This window comes from Macrotis lagotis, chromosome 1 (assembly GCF_037893015.1).
Source record: "Macrotis lagotis isolate mMagLag1 chromosome 1, bilby.v1.9.chrom.fasta, whole genome shotgun sequence".
Lineage (NCBI taxonomy): Eukaryota > Metazoa > Chordata > Mammalia > Peramelemorphia > Peramelidae > Macrotis > Macrotis lagotis.
Window position 1 is genome coordinate 836,216,934 of NC_133658.1, and position 23,322 is coordinate 836,240,255.

Genomic DNA, 23,322 nt, shown 5'->3' on the forward strand with positions numbered 1-23,322 from the left:
AATGATGACAAAGCTCAGAACTCCCTACTTCAATATAGCAGGCTTGTCTTTTTATCCAATACAAGAACTCTTAAAAACACATTGCTAGCCTAGGAATAACATATGCTGTAAGGTTTAACCTGTGACTGCTGACCTATGCTAATTATGTCCCTTAGTTCACTAACTCCTAAAGAGGACTATATTTCCTTAGACAAAACAAAACTTTACAAAAAATTTGATTTCAGAAAAAATCTAAACACATTTAACAGGAACTGTCACTACACTTTTAAGAAAAGATAATGCACCTTTGATTAATGAAATTTAACAGTTCCAGAAGTATAAAGATGCAGCTTATTAAATTTAAGGATATATGTCATGATTAGGTTCTTGAATTTCTATAGTGATCATTCAGGTACCATAATCTTGTTCCAAAAAAGCATTTCCTAGAATAGAATGTCCAGGGCCTTGGAAGCAACCCATATGCTGTTAGCACATATTCTGACTAGGTTATTACACAAAAAGAAACATTTCTGACATACCACAAAATCATCAGATCTAATAAACAAAAATGTGAAGGTATAGGGCACTAAGCCAAGTAGTCAATGTTCTTCTTAGGGATATAAGTTTATTTTCCAAGCTGGGGGGGGGGGGGCGGGGGGGGGGGAAGAGAATTAGAGTGAGAGGAGGGTTTTAGTGGAGGAGGAAGGAAAGTGGGAAAAGATCAACAGGATTACATTCCTTGGGAAGGAGTTCTTTCTCTTTCATAACTTTTTATGGCTTACCTGAGCATTTTAAATTATTCAAAATCAATTAGTATTAGGAGATTGGTGACCTGGAGTGTGGTATAGTCAGTGTAACTTAAAGAGAGTTATAACCCTGCTTTTTATATGTACCAAAATTGGAAGTGTTTGTATTGGTTCCTAAAGTCAGGGTTGGTTTGTTACCAAAGAGCCCGCTACTGGTTGTACCAAACGATGGAGCACTTGTTGTAGTAGTTCCAAATGCAGCAGGCTTGTTATTGCCAAACAGGGTCTAAAAAGAAAAAGAATATAATACATATTGCACAGCAACAGTTCCAACAAAACAGTAGCTTCTGGAGTGTAATATGAAAGTCTAGGAAACTACAAAAATATTAACATACTGAGTGAGAAGGAAGAAACCTGTACTGATAAACACTTTACTATTATACTGGATTTTATACAATTAATGTTCCACAAAAACAATGTTACAGTAATTAAAGACAAAGGCAATAGAAAAATTCTGGAAAAATATCTTCTAGTTTTCTCCATTCCTCAACCTCACTTATCTGGCTAGAAATATAATAATACAAGCCCCAGCAAGCTAGGTGGCACAGTGGATAAAACACTGGCCCTGGAGTCAGGAGTACCTGGGTTCAAATCCAGTCTCAGACACTTAATAAATACCTAGCTGTGTGGCCTTGGGCAAGCCACTTAACCCCATCCTGCCTTGCAAAAACCTAAAAAAAAACCCCCTAAACTACCAATTTGGTGGCACAGTGGATAAAGCACTGGCCCTGGAGTCAGGAGTACCTGGGTTCAAATCCGGTCTCAGACACTTAATAATTACCTAGCTGTGTGGCCTTGGGCAAGCCACTTAAACCCCACTGCCTTGCCAAAAAAAAAAAAAAAAAAAAAACCCACAACAAAATCAGAAGAACAAGGCAAAGGAACATGGGTCTGATCTGAAACTAAAAGAATGTTTTATCATTTCTATTCACATAATTAAATATTCTGAATGTAACAATTCTACCAAAGAACTTTAAAGTATTAGCAATAAAGTAAAAAAATACCGAGTATTTTGGTATTGAAAATAAAACTGCTAAAGGAGTCTTATAGTTGCATCTAACAGCTACTAATCTATGTTAAAATGAGTTCTGTGCATACTAAACTTAAAATATATACGAAATTAAACTCATTTTTGAACCATATTATACACTCTACATAAAGAAATATAGACAAAATTTGCCTTTCCTCATACTTGTTACAGTATTAATTTTAAAATGGGAGGTTATATTAATCTACGTTCAAATCATAGTCAAGACTGAAAACATACCGAACCACCAGTACCAAATCCTGTGTTGGTTGGCCCAAAGAGGCTTGTTCCTGTTCCTGTTCCAAATCCAGTAGCAGCACTTGTGTTTGTAGCTGTCCCAAAAAGAGTACCAGATGAGGCTTGGGTTCCTCCAAATAAACCCTGTAAACAATAATTTAAGTTGAAAGCAAGCATGGCAATCCCAGTTGGTCTTTTGCCCCATAGTACCCACATAGTCAACTTCAAACATATTAATCAATAAATCTTACAGCTAATTCTCCTGCCATGTGCTTTTAGGAGCAGATACTACAAAAGATGGCAAAGTTGTTGCTAGTATAGTGCTAATTTGGCACAGGTACTCCTAGACCAAGAGAACAACTAAGCAATCTGATTATTGCCAATGACCAGAAAAAACTAGATTTTTTTGAGGAGATTATGCAATTAGTTTCATAGTTTTCAATGAAAATGAGTTCACTAAAACTAATGAAATTAAAATTTAATTAAAACTTCATTAATCTCCAAAACACAACGTCAATAAAAAGTATACTTTGATTAAAACTAAACAGGTTTGGACTGCCCAATACTTCTAATAATGTTACTTATTTATAAATTGTGCATATTTGGGGGAAAACAGGATAATGAATTAAAGTAAGAAAATGGGAAGTATTCTTTTCAATATAACCTTGAATTGACCCTTACAAGAAAATGATTAGTCAATGTTGTTCAGTCATTTCAGTCATGTCCAATTCTTTGTGACCCCTCCTGGGATTTTCTTGGAAAAGATACTGGAGTGGTTTGCTATTTCCTTCTCCAACTCATCTTAAAGATGAGGAAACTAAGACAAAAAAGGGTTAAATGATTTGTCCAGGATCACACATCTATTAAGTTTGTAAGGTCACATTTGAACTCAGGTCTTCCTGACTCCAGGTCTGATGTTTTATCTACTGTGTCACCTAGCTGCCCCTAAGAAAAGAGATAATAATCATTTAAAAGAATAGAATGTCTTTTTTGGCAGAACGTACAATCATGGTCTGCATGAAGACAATCCATACATATCAGGTTCACAACTTTTTAACTAGGTTGTTGTAAATTACTTTTAAAAGTCTACAGACACTGGAAAAGTATTCATTCACTGAAATAATGCCAATTTTGTGCAAAGCACTTTACTGAGGACACATATACACACAAAGATAAATAAGACACAGTCTCCACCTTCAATATACTTGTACAATTTAGTAAGGAAGGTTAGGCACAGATGTGAATGATTACAACAGAGCAAAAACAAGGATTCAAAGAGAAGGGACTTCAGATAAGGAGAGATTACTCCTACAGGAGAAGTCTTGAAAGGCAACCAAGTTACAAAATAGTAAGGAATCACCAAGCATGAGGCAGTTAGGTGGTGTGGATAGAGCACCAGCCCTGGAGTCAGAAGGATCTGAGTTCAAATCTGACCTTAGATACTTAATAATTACCTAGCTGTGTTGTGACACTGGGCAAGTCACTTAATCCCACTGACTTGGAAAAACAAAAAAACAAACAAACAAAAAAGTAAAGGCCAAGCATTACCAGAAGGGGGAAGAGGGAGAAATTTGTTCAAGATCTATAAGCAAAGGCATAGCAATTCCTAGGAAATCAACTGGCCTGGAATGATTAGCTTTTGAGAAATGCAGCAGCATTGTGCTACTAGTCTGTTAGTCAGTTCTCTTGTGCTATGTATTCCTTTCCTTACCATCGTGTTGGTGTTTGGCTGTCCAAGAGTATTGGTATTCCCAAATGAAAAGCCAGCATTCTGGGTGGTAGCAGTTGGGCCAAATGGCTTGCTGAAGAGGCTGGTGGTTGGCTGGGTTGGTTGACCAAAGAGACTACCTGTATTTGTCCCAAATCCAGTTGTACCTTTCAGGCAAAAGAATGTAAATTCAGGAAAAACAGAATCCCAAGTTGTAGCTGTAATCATATATAGCATATTCCACACCTGCTTTTTTCTTCTAGATAGATATTAATTATACACAGGAAAATGTAAACTCCTGCAAGCACTTAAAGGTGAGCATGAAAAGTGGGAATATGATGATTACCTACAATTTACAAGAGAAGAAACTGAGGTGTGTAGGGATTCAGAGCTTTGTTCAAAATTGTGCCAGCACTCAAGCCCAACTGTCCCCAGTTCCAGTGCACTGGCCATGTTCTAACCAGACTGTTTCATTTACTTCAGCTTTCTACAATGTACTATGTGTTTTCTTAAGGTGAACCATCAAAGTTCCTGGAATTCAAGTCAAAGGATCAACGAACAGAGGTAGCAAAATGGCACAATGGATAGAGCGCTTGCCTGGAGTCAAGAATACCTGAGTTCAAATCTAGCCTCATATAACTCTCCTAGTTTTGTGACCCTAGGCAAGTTACTTAAGTGCTGTCTGCCTCAGTTTCCTCAACTGTAAAATGGAGATAATAATGGCATCTTCTGCCCAGGATTGTGAAGATCAAATGAAATTATATTTGTAGGGGCGGCTAGGTGGCGTAGTGGATAAAGCACCGGCCTTGGAGTCAGGAGTACCTGGGTTCAAATCCAGTCTCAGACACTTAATAATTACCTAGCTGTGTGGCCTTGGGCAAGCCACTTAACCCCATTTACCTTGCAAAAAAAAAAAGAAGAGAGAAATATTTGTAAAATGTGTGCAACACTGCCTAGAACATAGTAGAAAACTCAATAAATGCTGTTCCCTTTCCTCCTTTCCCTTCAAAGATTTAAAGCTGAGGTCATTTTATTCAGATTTCATTTTTTTGAGGTAAAGATATTAAGGACCAAAAGGTTAAATGACTTTCAAAAGGTAAAAAATTAAGTGGAAAAAGTCAGATGCTCTGACTAAATTCAGCCTTCTTTTCACTGTTGGAATACAATTCCAGAAAGCAAAGAGAGCCAAATTCCTAATGGACATATATGGTCAGAGAAATTGGAGAAACATTTTTCAAAGGAAACACAAATTGCTAATAACTACTTTAGAAATTTTCAATTGGGGTGGCTAGGTGGAATAGTGGCCCTGGAGTCAAGAGTACCTGAGTTCAAATGTGACCTCAGACACTTAATAATTGCCTAGCTGTGTGGTCTTGGGCAAGCCACTTAACCCCATTGCCTTGCAAAAAAAAAAAAAAAAAAAAAAAAAAAACTAAAAAAAAGAAATTTTCAATCTCACTAATAGTCAGAGGTATAAATTAAAATAACTCTGAAGAATCATTTCAAATTCTTAATACTTTTTTTCTGTTTATCAAATTGGCAAAGATAATTAAATGCAAGGAAACAATGCTGGTGTATTATGAAGGAACAGATAAATTCTATAAGGAAAATTTTCAAATCTTTTTGGAAAGTAATCTGTGCCAAGTTACAAAAACAATCATACCAGGGCAGTTAAGTGACACAGTGGATAGCACACTGGCTCTGGAGTCAGGAGGACCAGAGATCAAAGCCAGCCTCAGACACTTTAAAATTATCTAGCTGTGTGACCTTGGGCAAGTCACTCAAACCCATTGTCTTACAGAACAAATAATAACACCCCCCCCTCGTACCCTTTGACCTAGTAATTGTTTTTTAAAATATGTTTCAGGATTAACATAAAAATTGTAAAAATAAACAATACCAATAAACCTTACCTGGAAATCACCTAAATGCCCATCAGCAAAAGAACAGTTAATTAAATTATGGTACATTAATGAAAAGAAATATTATAATACATTTAAACATGAAGAACAAAAAAAGTATAAACTTTCATGAACTTTTGCAAAGTGAAAAATATCAACAGCACATAACAATCAAATGGACAAAGAAACCTGACAACAAAGGAGCAAGAATAACTGACATACTTTAACGTCTATATGTTGAAATTAATTTAAATATAAGTAGTTACTAAGCAAGCTTTTGTATTGATTGTACTGATGTTCAATGCTGAATTTTTCATAAAAGCAATTACAGAAAGGAAACCAAGAAGTTCATTTAATACCATGTTACATTCTCAATTCCCAATAAAACTAATACAATTCAATTAAGGATCTCTGTGCTTACTTGTCCCAAAGGCAGTTTTATTCGGCCCATATGCAAAACCAGCATTAGTGGTGGAGTTTCCAAAGAGGCCTGTGGTGCTGGAAGTGGCTGTAGAAGAGCCAAACAGCCCTGTGGTGGCACCAGCTCCCACTTGGTTCTGAGGACCTTTCCGGTTAGCTTGATAATCTTCCAAACGAAGTTCCTAGGGAAAGGGACACCATAACATTCCCAGTCATTTCATAGATAAATGAATATTTGATAGTTCAAACTTCCATGTGAATGCAGATTCAAAAAAACAAGGAATGATTAATTTCCCCATCACTAAAAACAAATCATCCAGCAACAGTATTCACATACATTTACAAAACATTCATTAGGGGAATAGGCACAGTACTAACTGCTTTAGAATCATCTTAATTGATCCTCACAATTATTCTAGGATGTAGGCACTATTATTATCCCCAATTTACAGATGAAGAAAATGAGATAGAGATGAAATAACCTGCCCAGGATCACACAGCTAGTTAAGTATGTCTGAGACTCCATTTGAACTCAAGCCTTTCTGACTCTATGTCTAGCATTCTACCAAGACATCCACAATTTAGCTGTTAGATAAGAATACTATATAAATTCTAAAATAAAAGTGGAGATCAGAGATCTTTTCAAAGAATTAAACAAAAGTATGAAAAGCATTATGTTAGATGCTGAGGGAAATGATCATTTTAGATGAGACACTAAGTTCTGACCTCTTGGAATTTATTCTGGGGAGGGGAAGTAAGATTCTGAAAGACAGTATGCAATCTTTTTTTTTTTTTTTACAGATAAATGCACTAGAGGTTTATCGAAATGAAGTTAGAAGCAGGGTCTGAGGAGGAATTTGGGAACTCCAGAGCTTCAAAGAACATCAGAATTGGGCCTTCAAAATTGGTTAGGAATTCAATGGGCAAAGAGAGGCATAATGAACAGCAGGGAGGCCTAAGAGTACAGCACAAACCTGCATGACACAGAGTTGTGCAAATTGGAAAAAAGGAAAACAAAGATAAAAAAGAAAGTAACAAAGATAAAATAGAAAGTAACAAGTTAAAGCTGGAAAGGTAGGATGGCACCAAATTTTATAAGGTCTTAAATGCAAGCTAGAAGATAATAAATTTCATTTATACATCAACAGAAAGTCATTTAATATTATTAATATTTAATTTTTCTAAGCAGAGGAATCCATAAAAATTATTGACAAAACTTGCAAGATGGGTCAAGACCAAATAAGAACAAAATTGAGAACATGTATCAATTTGTGAAATGCATTAGTTTCCCTATAACCTGAAAATAAATTACCCCTTGTTTAATGAAACCAGCAATTATCAAAGGAAGAAATTCAAGCTATAAAGAGGCATATGGAAAAATGCTCCAAATCATGAATAATTAAAAGAAAAAATAATTAAAGCAACTCTGAGGTATTTTCTCATATCCATCAAACTGGCAAAGTTAACAAAAAATTAAATTGTTTAAAAGGCTTTGGAGAAACAGGTAATGAATGATGCACTGGAGCCAGGAGTTGTGAAGTTATAAAGGCATTCTGGAACGTAATCTGGAATTATGTTACAAAATTCCTCAAGTAAGTATACACTATGACCGAGTAGGACAAGGACACTTGTGTAAAAACAGTTACAAAGTTCTTTTTGTGGTGTCAAAGAGCTAAAAACTAATGGGGTGTCTTATCAATTGCTAATGGTTGAACTTATTACAATATATAAATGTGGTAGAATACCACTAGGCCAGAAATAATGAAGGGAATAGAATAATTTCAGAGAAGTCTAAGACTTGTAAAAAGGAAGAAGGATGAAGAGAACAATTTTTACTATAACAATAATATTTTTAAAGCAAACAATTTCAAAAGATCTCTGATCAATGCCATGACCAACCATGATTTCAGAGGACTGTATCCAGAGATGAGATGTATTATTTCCCTCCAAACAGAGAGGTAAAGGACTCAAGACATCCTGACAATTTTGAAAGTTATCCAATGAATTTATTTTACATAAATAAAAACAAGTTCAATAAGTGATCTGATTTCATCTATAATCCTCTCCTACTCATGAAAATGATCCTTTATTTGGTTCTTGTTAATTTCAGAATATAAAAAAATTGAAATATTCTTTAAAAAGTGGCTATTTGTTTTTACAAAAGATCTAGTTCATTTTAAATTTAAGCTCATTAATAGCCTTACTCTGGAATTAATTTTTATGTTCCAGTTTGGGGTCCAGTGTTCCTTCAACTGTATCACAAAAGCTTGTTTTAGGATAAAGATATAGGGCCAAACTTATCAATAATACTCACCTCCAGTGATTTACTTTCATATTCCTTCATAGCGGTAATACACTGGTGCTTGGTACTAATGTTGGTGCTAACTCCAGCTTTGACCATAGTATCTGTGCCAGTTGGAGGCTAGGAGGGAGAAAACATGAAATTTTAATATCAAACTATATTTTGCTCATGCTTTCTTTCATCAAGTCAGCTCTCAATTTCTGTACCAATTCTGTTCCAAGGGGGTCAGGTTGTAAATACTAGGAGCAACATTTTAACAAGTGACACGTATCAATCTTATGTTTAACAAAGGACTATAGATCATTTTGTGTGAACCTGATAAGTCTGTGAGGTAATTGCTAAATTATCTCTCCATTGTACAGATTGCAATAACTAACTGCAATTTACTTTAGCACTTCTTCAAATATGCAAGCATTTCTCACTTTTGTCCATACCATAGGTAACCGAATAAATCAAAATAAATAGCACAGTTCTTGCAGATACCACATGGACATATAAATCTAAATTCAATTTTCAATTACTGGGTATGGAACGACTGTTTTCATAGCATTATATATTATTATGTATTTTATATGTATATATAATATATATCCTATACATATATGTGCATACTAGATAGATATATATTTTTATATACTATATATGTATTAAATTTGGTCAAAAACTTATATTTAGGGGCGGCTAGGTGGCGCGGTAGATAGAGCACCAGCCCTGGAGTCAGGAGTACCTGAGTTCAAATCCAAGCTCAGACACTTAATAATTACCTAGCTATGTGGCTTTGGACAAGCCACTTAAGCCAACTGCCTTGCAAAAATCTAAAAAAAACCCCCAAAATCCAACACAATTTATATTTATACTTTGACTTCTATCCCTCTTCTGTCCCCTAACTATTGTCTTACTTTTGTGATTCCTTTAAAACATTACTTGTCTTACATTAAATTCTTTTAGAGCCTGACATTACTGAAGAAAAATGTATTAGATGAAACCAACATTCCATTCCTTTTATTCTTTTTTCAATTTCTATGGAGAACTAAATGGGATTCTACATTATCAATTTTATTCTACATTATATTCTACATTACTTTCAATTCAGGATCCAAAATCCAGGAATTTCAGAAAGCTTTAGTTATTTTCTGGAGTGATTTCTATATTGTATGCCAAAAAATACTACTTCTTTCAGGGAATACTTTTTAGGATAATGTTCTAAATCTATCCTAGTTATCACTTGCATCTTCTAAAACCCTGTGGTAGTCTATACATAATGCAGGAACAAATGTGGTAACCTCTTTTCCAACCGAATTCTCCAAGCTACTACCTATCTTAAAAAAATTTTTTTATCTCATTTTGTCATTTTACTGATTTTAGCTTCACACAAAATAGTCTAAACTGAAGTTTTCTCTATTTTCTCTTCCACGCCTCTTTTATCCTTAAATGTACTAATGGCTAGCCATTCAGATACCCAATTTTTTCTGAGGCAATTGGGGTTAAATGGCTTGCCCAGGATCACATTGCTACTAAGTGTGAAGTGCCTGAAGCCATATCTGAACACAGAACATCTTTACTCTAGGATTAGTACTCTATCCACTGCAGCATCTAACTTCTCTATTATTTATATACACCATGATTCCATAAAAACAAGACTGATTACCACTAGTTATTAGGCATCACACTAGTATCAAAAATCCAATATTAGAACTCTTCCAATATAAACTAATTAAAAAAATAAAACAGGGCTTCCCCAACATGCACAAATTTCTAAGGGACCAAATACTGTGCCCTGATTGTAAAGATTGCAATGGTTTGCAGTTGGAAAAAAATAAATTGGCTTCCACTGAATTTCATTATCTGTAGGGTTCTAACTGCAGTTCTAGTCAGTATACAAGGCTAGGGGTGAAGAGAAGTCAGTGCACACCTCACTAGACTTCATGGATAACACCTATTTATAGGAGGCTAAACTATACAAGTGTTAACAATCACCAAAAAAAGAAAAGAAAAATGAGAAGAATTAAAGGGAGGCACCTAATCAAAGGAAATATTTCTGAATACTCAAAAACCTAGCCAATAAAGGAATATAGGTTTTATAATCCAGGAATTTTCTTGCCATAGGAAGCAATCTTATAAGACAGTGGCAGTTAGATGACATCTGGGACATTCTAGAACAGATTCCTCCAAAAAAAAGAGCTAGACTAGATGATTTTCCAGTACCACTGGGATGAGTTTTAAAAAACTACCTAAAATTCAACTTAAAGAATCAGTATTATTTTATAACTTATCCATAATTATTAATTAGTAAATATTAATTTTAGTATTAATAAATAAAATTGTAATAGGAATCTAGTGTCTAAGTTAATATAGAGCATTTTGATTGGATGATTTTCTGTATCTGCTAATGTTTACAGTTGAGAGGATAACAGATTAGATCATACACTATACAAATATAAAACTTTTTTTAATGATAATTCTAAGATACAAAAGTTTGAGTGCTTTGTTCCAAAGAAATAAAGTGGGGGGGGGGGGAATCACTTACATTAAACTTAATGGTGGTTCCTGTAGGAGCTGCTGTAAAACTACTGGGTCCAAAAAGAGAGGTGGATGTGCCACCAAAGGGGTTAGAAGTTGTATTTGTGGTCCCAAAGAGACCTCCACTGCTAGTGCTTGTTCCAAAATCTACAAGGCAAAAAAAGGAAACACTAAATGGAGAAGTATCTGAGTCTCTAGAATAAAAGTATTTTCTTTGCTCTAGTACAGAGTTCTATTCACAGTAGATGCTTAATAAAAATTTAAAGAACCAAAATTAACTAAAATTCACTTATAAAGAAAATACTCTATCAATGCAATAGTTAAAACTTTTTATAAAAGGAAATAAAAAAACACAACAAATTTGTCTTTTTAATAAACAAATTCATATCACCTTCTTCCCCTGTTCTCCTCTGATCACAAATGTATTTGTTCAATAATCAGCACCGTCCTACTTACTTCCAAAACCAGTAGGTTTATTTTGTGCGAAAGCATTGTTCTGGGATGAGAAGAGACTTGCTCCTGTGCTAGCAGCTCCAAACAAACTATTTGATGTCCCTGTTGATGTTCCAAACCCAAAGCCAGTGCTTGTAGAGGAGGTAGCTGGTTGGCTAAATGAATTTGACCCAAACAAGCCTCCTGAAAACACAAACCAAAAGAAAAGGATTCTAAGGGAGGATGCCCTATAGATCAATTCGAATACCATAATCCTTATATTGGCACCTGATCAATGTCATTTTCCAATGATAACATTAATATCTCATAACCAAACCCCATTACAAAGTCATGAAATCCCATATCAATATGCTAATATCCTCAAGGCAATGATCCCTTTATTAAATTTACATTTTCATGAAACAGTCTTAATGTTGTTTTTGTGGAACTAATTAATGATTTTAAAACAGATTATGTCTACATTGACCAATCAACAGAGTTGATTCTGTATCATCCTACCTGGCTTAGTCTGTGTGTTTCCAAAGAGGCCTCCAGTGTTATTGTTGGAACCAAATGCTGATGTTCCAAATGCCCCTCCACTTGTGGTACCAAAACCAGTATCTGCAAAATCAAAATCAAGCTAAGACAATTCAATTTGATTTGACCCCAAAATTAAATTTCTTAATAATAACAAAATTAACTCATTTTTATTTATAGGCTATAAATACAAGACTTCCTAATCACACTTAAGGAGTCAGAGTGGGTATCAGAAGATTTAGATTCTAGTCTCTGCTGATATTTATTGATTTGCTACTTGGCCATGGACAACCCCTACCCCTTTTATAGGATCCCATGGCCTCCAGGACACTGATAAAGAGAAAACAAAGACCCAAAGTTAACTTTTTAAAGAGATGCATATAGGAAGGGCAAAAGCTCTCAGACATGAAAAGATGTCAGTCTTCCAACTTGCTTATAGTTATTTGATACAGAAATATCTAATTTCAGACTGTTAAAACTATGTCAATAATTAGTTAGCATACTGTTTTTCCAAAAACATTCTTTTGTAGCTTAGAATTTAACAGCTATTAATCCACTATTATCTGCTGAGACATCTATTAATGACAGTATAGCTGTGATATAAAACACAGGAAGAATGCTGGACTTGGAGTCTAGAACCCTGGACTTAGAAGCTCCTTTTTGGAATTAGTTTCCTCCTCTATAAAATGAAAGGTTTGGTGGGACAACTTATATGAACTAATGCAAAACAATGTTAAGTCAAAGGAAGAAAACAATAAATACAATGACTATAATATGCATGGAATGAATTAAAAAACAAATTGAACATTGTGTAATTATCAATGACAAAGCTTCACCCAGGAGAAGAGATGAGAAAATGTATCTCTTTTCCTTCTTTGTAGAGGTAGGGGACTATGGTGTGGAAAACTGCTCAAGTTTTGACTAGTTTTGCTGCTTTCTCTGTATTCTCCTACTTCATTTTTTATTTTTTTGCAAGAGATGACTCATATATGACTTAGTCAACTTAGAACTTACCTTCTCATAAAGAACATAAGGAATTTAAAGAAATCTGGGAGGACTTGCATGAAATGATACAAAGTAACATTACCAGGAAACCAGGATCAGATATGAAAAATGTTGGGTGGTTTTCTTAAATTTTTTTCTTTTATACAAGGAAAGGCTCACTAATAGAGTGAGAGGGAAGTTTTATACCTGGAAATTATTGTATTAAAAAAAGGCATCAATAAAACTTTTGATTAAAAACAGTTAACTTATTACAGTAACATTAAAAATTTCATTTTTAATATCAAGAGTAAGAATCCAAAATACAGATAATTTTTAAGACAAAATTAGGAGATATTTTATTCTTCAAAATATTCTACTTAAGGATATTTAAGTAAATTTAATAATTTTAAAATAGCTTAACTTACTCTGTCCAAATGTTGAAGTCGTACCAAAGCCACCAGTGCCACCCCCAAAGGGAGTTCCAAATGATTTATTAAACATCTTTGAAGTGATTCAGCACTTCACAAAGCTAGAAAGAAGAAAAAACAAATACTAATTTCTTCTAGTAAGTAATAAATACAATTGAAGTGGCTTCTGTAAAAGTACATTGTTCAGTTTGCCAATTGTTGTTCAATCATTCCATTTAAGACAAACTTGGCTGGGTTGGTTCATCACAGGGGAAAAGAAAGACATTTATTATTATTATTCACTATCACAATGAAGAATACAAAATATTCTAAATTCTATCCAGAACTCTGATCAATGAAACAACCAAATATGACTTCAAAAAGTAATTTTGTGCTATGCTTTTCATCACTTGGCAGATGGGTTGTAAAAAGTACTGAATGAAACTGTTTCAGACTAATCTATTAAATGTTTTTGCAAAAGCTTGTGTTAAAAAGGAGAACATCTATGGGAGGAGAGGAGTTGGTGAACAGTGATGGTGATGCAAAAAAGGAGCATCATCGAAACCTTAAAAAATGCAGAGATGTGACTATAATTTGGCTCAGAAAGCAACAGACAAGAGGACAGGAGAGGACTGTCTCTTAGTTGCTCTGGAGCAAAACTTATAAGCTAAGGACTTCTGTCACTCTGTCAAGACAGAACCCAAAGAGGGATCCAGTGAGGCAGTTCTCCAACTCAAGGTAACCTGGAAAAGAGGAAAGGTTCGGCTCCACAGGGTCAGAGGGGTGGCCTGCCAGAGCGAAGGAACTTCAGCCTCCTCCAGGTGCTGGGAGCTGCGGCTCACAGCAGCAAGGGCAGTTTTCTGATCTACACCCGGGGGAGCACCAGGCACAAACTGGGGGAACAGCGGGGGACCTCTGCCAGAGCAGGTGAAGCCCAGCCCTCAGGGCACACAGCGAGCAGCATGGCCAGGGCAGCCCAGATCCAGGAACCAGAAGCAGAGGGAGCCAGTAAGCAGGAGCCCCCAGGGCATGAGCACTCTGAGCTTAAGGAGGGGAGTGAAGAGAGACTGCCAAGCTCTGTCCTCTGTCCCTGGAACAGGACTCTGAGGCTCTGATCACATTCAGATCCTCATGGCAGTCTAGGCCCCCCCCAATAGAACAGCAGGGCCACCCCCCACCTCAGCCCTGTGGCAGAAGGGGGGGTTGCATATAGTCATTAACAGACCAGGAGGGAGGACAGAGCCTCACACACTGAGATCCTTGTGGGGGTGTCCCAAAACCTCAGGAAGCATCCCAAAAACAGGCTCAGGCTGGGAAAATGAGTAAGCAGAGAAAAAAGAGGAACACCATTGAGAAATACTTTGCCTGTGAGCATAAGAAGGATCAAAACACTCAATCTGAAGATGAGGAAGTACAAGCTCCTGCATCTAAAGACTCCAAGAAAAAAAGAGAAATTGGGGTCAGGTTATGACAGAGCTCAAAAAAGACTTTGAAAATCAAGTGAGGAGGAGAGGCTAGGTGGTGTAGTAGATAAAGCACTGGCCTTGGAGTAAGGAGTACCTGGGTTCAAATCTGGTCTCAGACACTTAATAATTACCTAGCTGTGTGGCCTTGGGCAAGCCACTTAACCCCGTTTGTCTTGCAAAAACCTTAAAAAAAAGAAAGCAGAATTAGCCAGATGGAAAAGGACATAAGAAAGCTCTCAGAGGAAAACAAATCCTTCAGACAAAGAATAGAACTCAGGGAGATTGCTGATTTTACGAGAAACCAGGACTCAATACTTCAATACCAAAAGAGTGAAAAATTAGAAGAAAATGTGAAACACCTCATTGAAAAAACAAATGATATGGAAAACATATTTAGTAAAGATAATTTAAAAATTATTGAAATACCTGAAAGTCATGACCAGGAAAAGAGCCTTGACATTATTTTCAAAGAATTACTACAAGAAAATTGCCCTGATATCCTAGAAGCAGAGGGGAAAATAGACATGGAGAGAATCCACCAATGTCCCCGAGAAAGAGATCCAAAAAAAAAAAACAACCCCCAGGAATATTATAGCCAAGTTCTAGAACTCCCAAGTCAAAGAGAAAATATTACAAGCAGCCAGAAGGACACAAATCAAATATCGTGGAGCTGCAATCAGGATTTCACAGGACTTAGCAGCAACTACATTAAAAGCTCGTAGGGCTTGGAATATAATATTCCAGAAGACAAAAGAGCTTAGAATGCAACCAAGATCAACTACCCAGCAAAACTGAATGTCCTCTTCCAGGGAAAAAGATGGACTTTCAACGAACCAGGGGAATTTCAAATATTCCTGTTAGAATGGCCAGAGCTGAACAGAAGGTTTGATCTTCAAATACAAGACTCAGGTGAAGCATAGAGAGTGGAGGAGAAGAAGAAAATATGAGGGACTTAATGATGATGAACTACATGTATTCCTGTATAGAAAAATGATACTGTTAATACTCATATGAACTGTCTCATTTAATAGAGCAGATAGAGCTTTTATAGATGAAGCACAGGAGAAAACTGAATTTGAAGATATAGTGTGGTGTAAAAATGGAGTCAATAAATAAAAGGGAAATGTAATGGAAGAAAGAAAAAGGAGAGGAGGAATAAGCTAAGATATTTCATATAATAAGATTTTTCTTTATTACAATGAGCTATTGCAATGATATGGAAGGGGGAGAAGGCAAGGGAGAATGAGGGAATCTTCGCTCTCATCAGAGGAGAGGAAACAGCATATATACTCAATGGGAGGAAACAGCATATATACTCAATGGGGTATAGACATCTAGAGTAAGAAGGAGAGAAGGGGGACCAGGGGAAGGGGGGGATGTGAGTGATGGAGGAGAGGATGGACCATGGTGGGGAGAGTGGTCAGATATAACACATTTTCTTTTTTACTTCTTGCAAAGGGCTGGGATTGGATGGCCTGTCCGGGACCATAGGGCCAGGTGGATGCTGGGTAAGGGGTGGTATGGGGGTTCAGGGCTTCTTGGCCCCAGGACTTGGGGATCTGTCTGCTGTGCCACTCAACTACCCTACAGCAGAGACAGAGTGAAATGAGAGAGAGAAAATATAGTACATGGTAGTAAAGTATGAATGGAGGGAGTTGCAATCAGCAATGGCAATGGTGGAAAAATATGGAAGTAACTTTTGTAATGGACTTAGACTAAAGAATGTGATCCACCCATGACAGAGCTGGTGGTGTTGGAACACAGACTGAAGCACATTTTTAATTATTATTTTCTGGGGGGTGTTGCAGGGCAAATGGGACTGAGTGACTATTGGGTATCTGAGGCCAGATTTGGACTGGGGTGCTCCTGGCTCAAGGGCCAGTGATCTGTCTGCCACCCAGCCGCCCCTACTATCATCATCATTATTATTATTATTACTATCTTATTTTATTTTGGGTCTTTTTTTTTTTTTGGTTTTTGTAGAACAATGGGGTTGGGTTGGCTTGCATGGGGTCACACAACTGGGTGATTGTTGGGTGTCTGGGGCCAGATTTGGGCTCGGGTGCTCCTAGCTCCAGGGCTAGTGCTCCGTTCATTGCACCACCTGGCCATACCTACAATTATTATTATTATCATCATCATCATTATTATTTTAATTTTTCTCTCCCCTTCATCATCATTATTATTTTAATTTTTCTCTCCCCTTTACTTTATTGCTTATGTAGGTCTATATTTTCTTGAGGGGAGGGGGTATTATGTTTACTCTTAAGAATATTTTAGTAATGTATAAAAAACATTTGTAAGAATAAATAAATAAGAAATAAAAAGAAAAAAGTAACAGACAAGAAAGGCATTTTTGTTACTATGGCTAAATTTAAGGACCCTTTATAAATAAGTTTTCGAATCCATAGAGAATTCTCCTTTCCTGTTCTTTATATATTGTAATGCGTATTGAAACAGTCAAGTGGTACAGTGGAATAATGTTGAATTTAGAACCAAAAGTACCTATGTCCTTACTAGCTGTGTAAGTCTGGGCAAATCATTTATTTCTGTTTCAGTTTCTTCATCTGTCAAATGAAGATGTTAATGGCACATCCATTTCCCTGGATTGTTTGTCATGAAGCTAATATGACAAAAAAAAAAAACCCACAACAAATGTTGGAGGGGAATGTGGAAAAATTGGGACCCTAATTGGTGGGTTGTAATGGATCCAATCATTTTGGAGGTCAATTTGAAACCACACTGATAGGGCTATAAAAGTGTGCATGCCCTTTAACATGGCAATACCATCAATACAGTCCATATTCCAAAGAGATTAAGGAAAAAGGAAAAGATATTAAATGTACAAAACATTTTATAGCAGCTTTTTTTATGGCAGCAAAGAATTAGAAATTGTGGGGAATGGAGAATGGTTGAACAAATTGTAGTATATGGTTGTGAAGGAATACTATTGTGCTATAAGAAATGATGAGCAGAATGATTTTAGAAAAAAACTGGAGGGGTGGCTAGGTGGCGCAGTGAATAGAGCACTGGCCCTGGAGTCAGGAGCACCTGAGTTCAAATCCGGCCTCAGACACTTAATAATTGCAACAAATTATGAGACAAGGGTATGATTGAGGGGTTAAATTTTTTTAAGGAGATAGGAAAAATTCAGATTAAATATTTTATATGGGAAAGGGTCAGAGATTATGCAAAAGAAGTAAAGAAGAAAAAATCTACAAAAGGATTCTGAAAAAGGGATGGGGAAAAAGAAAACTCAGTCAGTATCTGACCTTTGGTTTTCTCAGGAAGGTAGAAAAAAAACAATTTTGCTGGGGACAGTTGAGAAGGACAAGCAAGGGCTGAGGTAGAAGACAGAAGATGTGAAACAACTGTAGCAAGGAGCAGAGATGTGGTATGGTCCAGAATCAACTATAAAAGAAAAAAAAAGGTTGCACTCAGATAACAAATTCAATGGCTTCTTTTGGAAGTATTTACCAACAAAGAAGTAGAAGTTAAGGAAAAAGCATTGTGATGATGATTCAGAAATGTCTAGGCAAATTGCAGTACATAGCAGTATAATATTACTGTAATGAGAAATGAAAAATATGAAGAACCAGAGAAGAATTAGGAGGAATAAACATTTAATAAATGCCTACTATGTCAAACAATATACTAATTAAACCTCTTTACACACATTATCTCATTTGATCTGAACAAGAATCCTAGAGAAGGTAGGTGCCATTATTATCCCCATTTATTAGCCTATCAGTTGAGGAAACTGAGGCAGATAATGCTGAAGAGACTTCCCCAGGGTCACAGAGAAGTCATTTGATGCATTTCAACTTAGGACTTTCCAAGGTTAAACTTTTTATCCCTGGGCGCCTTCACTGCTACTATATGAACTGCTGCAGAATCCAGTAAGCAGAACCAAGAAAAAATGTACTTGCCACAATTACAACAAAAACAAAATGAAGCTGAATGCTATGTAGCTATAAAGAAGTTTTACAGGGTAGCTAGGTGGCACAGTGGATAGAGCACCAACCCTGGAGTTAGGAGGACCTCAGTTCAAATTCAGTCTCAGATACTTAATACTTAGCTGTGTGGCCTTGAGCAAGTCACTTAATCCCACTGCTTTGCAAAAACAAAAACAAAAGAAACTGAAAATTTCCCCCCCTTCCTTTCTGGGTAAAGTCTCTAAGAATGCATGTGTCAGATTCACTCCATACTAAACTTTGTTACATTTGAGTGGGAAAATTCATGGTGAAATCCTCTCAGAGTTAATTAACGTTTTTGTCAAATAAACCTTGCATTCCAAAGGAGGCTCAAAAACCACCTGATTTTATGATAAGACTATTTTTACTGACGGGGTGGACATTTTAACCATTATTTAACCATTTTTAATTTAACCATTACTTCATTCTAGTTAAGACAGTTATGAAGGTCCTGAGGTAACCTCACACTCTGGTGGGAAAAATAATATGAAAACATTTCATTCTTTTCTTTGTGGGGCAGCTAGGTGGCGTAGTGGATAAAACACTGGCCTTGAAGTCAGGAGTACCTGGGTTCAAATCCTGTCTCAGACACTTAATAATTACCTAGCTTTGTGGCCTTGGGCAAGCCACTTAACCGCATTTGCCTTGCAAAAACCTAAAAAAAAAAAAAACCCTAAAACATTCTTTTCTTTGTGTCTGTTGCTGGGGTAATTTTCTGCGAATAGATTGTACCTCTGGAGACTTAAAGTCTTTGGGTTGAAGGAGAAGGGGGGGGGGGGGATTGCTGGTAGGGTATACATAACCTAGCTTTACCTTTACTGCTCTCTGAGACATCTTGGTGATCTGTGACTTGCTGCCTTTTTCTCAGAAAAGTAAATTTAAAAAAACTTTCTTTTGCTCAGAGAATTTTCTTTAGAGTAATTTTTATAACACACATATTCAGTAGAGGAGTGGAGAGATATTAAGTAAAGATGATATAAAGGGGAAAAAAATTTAAAAATTTAAAAAATGTTTTTTAAAAGAAAGTAGGCAATGTACATTGTCAAAAGTACCAAGTATCATCTCTAGTATTAAACTTAAACCCTACCCTACTTCCTTTTCAAATGCTTATTCCTCTGCCTCTACCATACAAATTAAACCTGCTCTTCACTCCCTTGTCATATTTCAATTATCTGGACAAATTTCATTCAGTTATATTTCAATAACTATCTCACAATCTGCCATTTTCATGTTTCATTTACAGTAGATGATCCAACCTCCTACACCACTTTCTTTTTTTTTTTGCAAGGCAAACGGGGTTAAGTGGCTTGGTCAAGGCCATACAGCTAGGTAATTATTAAGTGCCTGAGACCGGATTTGAACCCAGGTACTCCTGACTCCAGGGCCAGTGCTTTATCCACTATGCCACCTAGCCCCCCCATTTCCCTGCATTTCTCAAACTTTCTTGTTCTTATTTTGGCATCAGAACTCTCCCTGGGTCTCCTGGGTAACAAAATTACTTACCAAAACTAATCCCTTAAACTTAGCTCCCCAGAAGTCATTCTCTCCCACCTCCTATAAGATATTGCTCCAAAAATCATTCCCTCCTCCATTCATTCCTTTGTTACTAACTATCCTATCTGTCCAGTAGCATATTCAAGTATTTCCAATCCTAAAAGTCTCTTAATTTGAGCTTTCTATTCTACTTAGCTCTCAAACCATCTGATCCCTCCTGTCCCCTTGACAAATAAAATTTATGACCAAAGACTACTTTTTCTCACTCGCTACCCATTCTTTCTTCAGTCCTTTCTATTACTCATTCCCCTATAGTTCTGATGTTCCCCTTCCTACTACTCTCCTCTCTAGACTTCAGAAATGCCACACTGTCTCATTAACGTCTCATACTCTTCTTTACCGACTTCTTCCCAGTTCAAATAATGTGAGGGTATCCCAAGTGTATTTTCTCAATATATATTCACATCCATTGCAATTTCACTTTCTCAGTTTCCAAAAGCACCTTTATGTCTATGATTTCCAAAGCTTTTTTTCCTAAACTCCATAATTGGATCTGCAGTTGTTAGAACATTTCTATCTGCTATCTGGCTATCTTTACTTGACCATCCCATCATCTCAAGCTCAAGAGTATACAAAAACTAAGCTTTTTTATAGTTTCCCCTGCTAGTACTCTTGATTTCACTATTTTTGTCTGTGACACTGCTATTCACAGTATCTCAGTATCTGAGATATTTTCATCTCACAAAAGTAACTGATGCTACACTGTATGAATTCGACCTATACAACAAGCCCTATCTCCTTTTTCCTATTTCTACTGTCATCACCCTAGTACTGACCCTCATTACTAATCTTTAGGAATAGTGGAATCTTTGTCTAATATATACCTTCCTTCTACAGCATGACTGGAAAAGGTAACTTAAACAATAAGCTAAAATGAAACAAGAGAGAGCCAAGTGCTATACTGTTACTTGATATAGGAAAAGGACTAGAAAAGTCTTTTACTTCTTAAAAACTATAGAATAACAAGGTGAGAAGGTAGGACAGGATTTAAGCTCTGCAAGAGTAGAAGGAATTCCAATTCCAGTTTTTTCCTTATTAAAGAATAAACTCCTAAAAAGCAGGGATTATATCTTATTTACTAGTTCCTACCTCTCACAACCAGCCTGGGGTCTTTCCCTCACTGTGAAGTAAACATTTACCAAATTAGAACCCTTAATAACCCATTCAAATTTGCACAGGGAATTGGAATAAAAACATTATTAGACCATGCCATGCAGTATGTGAGGATTAATGATCTATTTTTTTAGTCAACTACAGTCAATGCAGACACTGTTTCTGTAAGACTCCTAATCTTTCTTGAATTTATTATTCCATTTATCTTTTAACACTGAATATTAGAGCTGAAATTATTGCCTTTACATTTTATGATCAAAAACTACTGCAGAGATTAACTCCATTCTAAAGACCCTACACAAAGAAGTCTCTTTTCTTGGGTCTGGAAATATCCTTAATAATAAACAACCCCCCCCCCCCATTTCTTTAGCACTTTAAAATTGTACATATAGTCACTTTAAAATTTGTAAAGCATTTTCCTTACAAACTGTTTGGCTCCACTTTTCCAACCTTTCTATCCAAGAAAATAGGGATTACAAGTCATTTTATGAAAAGATAACAAGCTCAAATTTTAGAATAACTCAGTTTTTTTCTCATGATATTGGCTATATCTTAATTTTTACAGTACTCAGCTTCCTTTAAAAATATCTACTCTCTCAGGATATATACCCAATTACTAACATCTATACTGGTCAGGTGCACGCATGAACACATGCACATACCAATAGGTATGTATATAAAAGAAAAAATGACAGGAATTAGGAAAAAACTAACAACTTGGGGAAATTTTTTTGAAGGAAATGGGACATTAGGAGCTAGGCCTCAATGGGAACCAAAGGATTCCAAGAGGTAGAAATGAAGAGGGAAGGAGACTGTGCAAAGGCAAGATGAAAGAACTGGAATGTCCTGTACAGAGAACCAACAGCCCTGATTGACTGAAGCATGGAACACAAGAGATGAAGGGTCTAAGAATGGCCATACAGAGTAGAAAAAAGGGCACTAGTTAGGGAACCAGAAGCTCTAAGTTCAAGTTCTGACTTACCTTTGCTAAATGTTTAATTATAGAAGGAAAAACTTACCTTCCTGTGCCTATTTCCTTGAAGGTTAACAGGTAAATTCGATCTGTCTATCTGTACTACCAACTTCACAGGGTAACTGTGAGAAAGGTCCTTTGTAAACATTATATCACAACACAATTCTGTTATACAGTATGATTACTTTTAACCAATCTAATCCTCAACCTTCTTCTCAGCAGACTGTATAAATGGACTCTGAGGTTCTCTATACCAACTAAAAATCTTCAAGCATCCAAGGAAAGGAAGTCTAACAACTACTTCCAATTACAGCATTATCTATGATATATATATATATATATATATATATATATATATATATATATATATATCCAAGTTCTTGCTGACCTCATATACAACTTACACACCAAAAATCTATTTAAAAAAATCTTAGGGATGGTTCTCTAGAAGAAGAAAGAAGCATAGAGTGTTGTAAAAACTCAGTAATTTTAAAGAATATATATTCACTTCTCTCATGATTTATCTGCTTGTGCCCTCAGTCACATTGAGACCTAATAATGAAACACTTATACAAACTGTGCACACTTACTCTTCCTTAACGAAGTGTCACAGGAAAAGAGGCGCCATTGTTTAGTTGATGTAGCCTGGTGAAGAGATGGAACACCCAGCAGTCAAGTGGTCATTTATGGAATAAGGGGAGCTTTAGGTCACTTGGACAATATAGGTCAAATAGAGTTATCCCTTTAATTGGAAAGGGGAATTCAGGAAGCTACTATTATAAAAGCCTTTCAGTACTGAGTACTAAATAGGTCAGGTTTTTTTTGTTTTTGTAGCTTTAAGCCCAATTTAATTAGTAAATAGTTTTGAATCTCTGTCATATGCTTACCAATTGATGGTAAATATCCAGTTGTGGGTACCATGCCTTAAGAATCACAATGAAATTCATCAGTAGTTGAAAGATTGGCACATTCCTCACCTCTT

At 36.1% G+C, this 23,322-nt stretch overlaps 1 protein-coding gene across 3 annotated transcripts in view; it reads right to left on the minus strand.

The window, feature by feature from the left end:
- The window catches only part of LOC141508582 (nuclear pore complex protein Nup98-Nup96-like), a 92,041-nt gene that overhangs the window by 56,785 nt on the left and 11,934 nt on the right, over positions 1 to 23,322 (minus strand). For 2 of the 3 annotated variants that reach the window (XM_074217346.1, XM_074217345.1), the window contains exons 2-10: positions 13,279 to 13,382; positions 11,852 to 11,953; positions 11,357 to 11,536; positions 10,908 to 11,047; positions 8,393 to 8,500; positions 6,080 to 6,260; positions 3,761 to 3,924; positions 2,053 to 2,193; positions 873 to 1,011 (exon numbers count right to left, since the gene is read on the minus strand). In XM_074217346.1, coding sequence (XP_074073447.1) covers positions 873 to 1,011; positions 2,053 to 2,193; positions 3,761 to 3,924; positions 6,080 to 6,260; positions 8,393 to 8,500; positions 10,908 to 11,047; positions 11,357 to 11,536; positions 11,852 to 11,953; positions 13,279 to 13,354 — 1,231 coding nt within the window. In that variant the 5' untranslated portion in view covers positions 13,355 to 13,382. The remainder of the gene's footprint in view (positions 1 to 872; positions 1,012 to 2,052; positions 2,194 to 3,760; positions 3,925 to 6,079; positions 6,261 to 8,392; positions 8,501 to 10,907; positions 11,048 to 11,356; positions 11,537 to 11,851; positions 11,954 to 13,278; positions 13,383 to 23,322) is intronic. The other variant, XM_074217347.1, reaches the window with a different exon arrangement.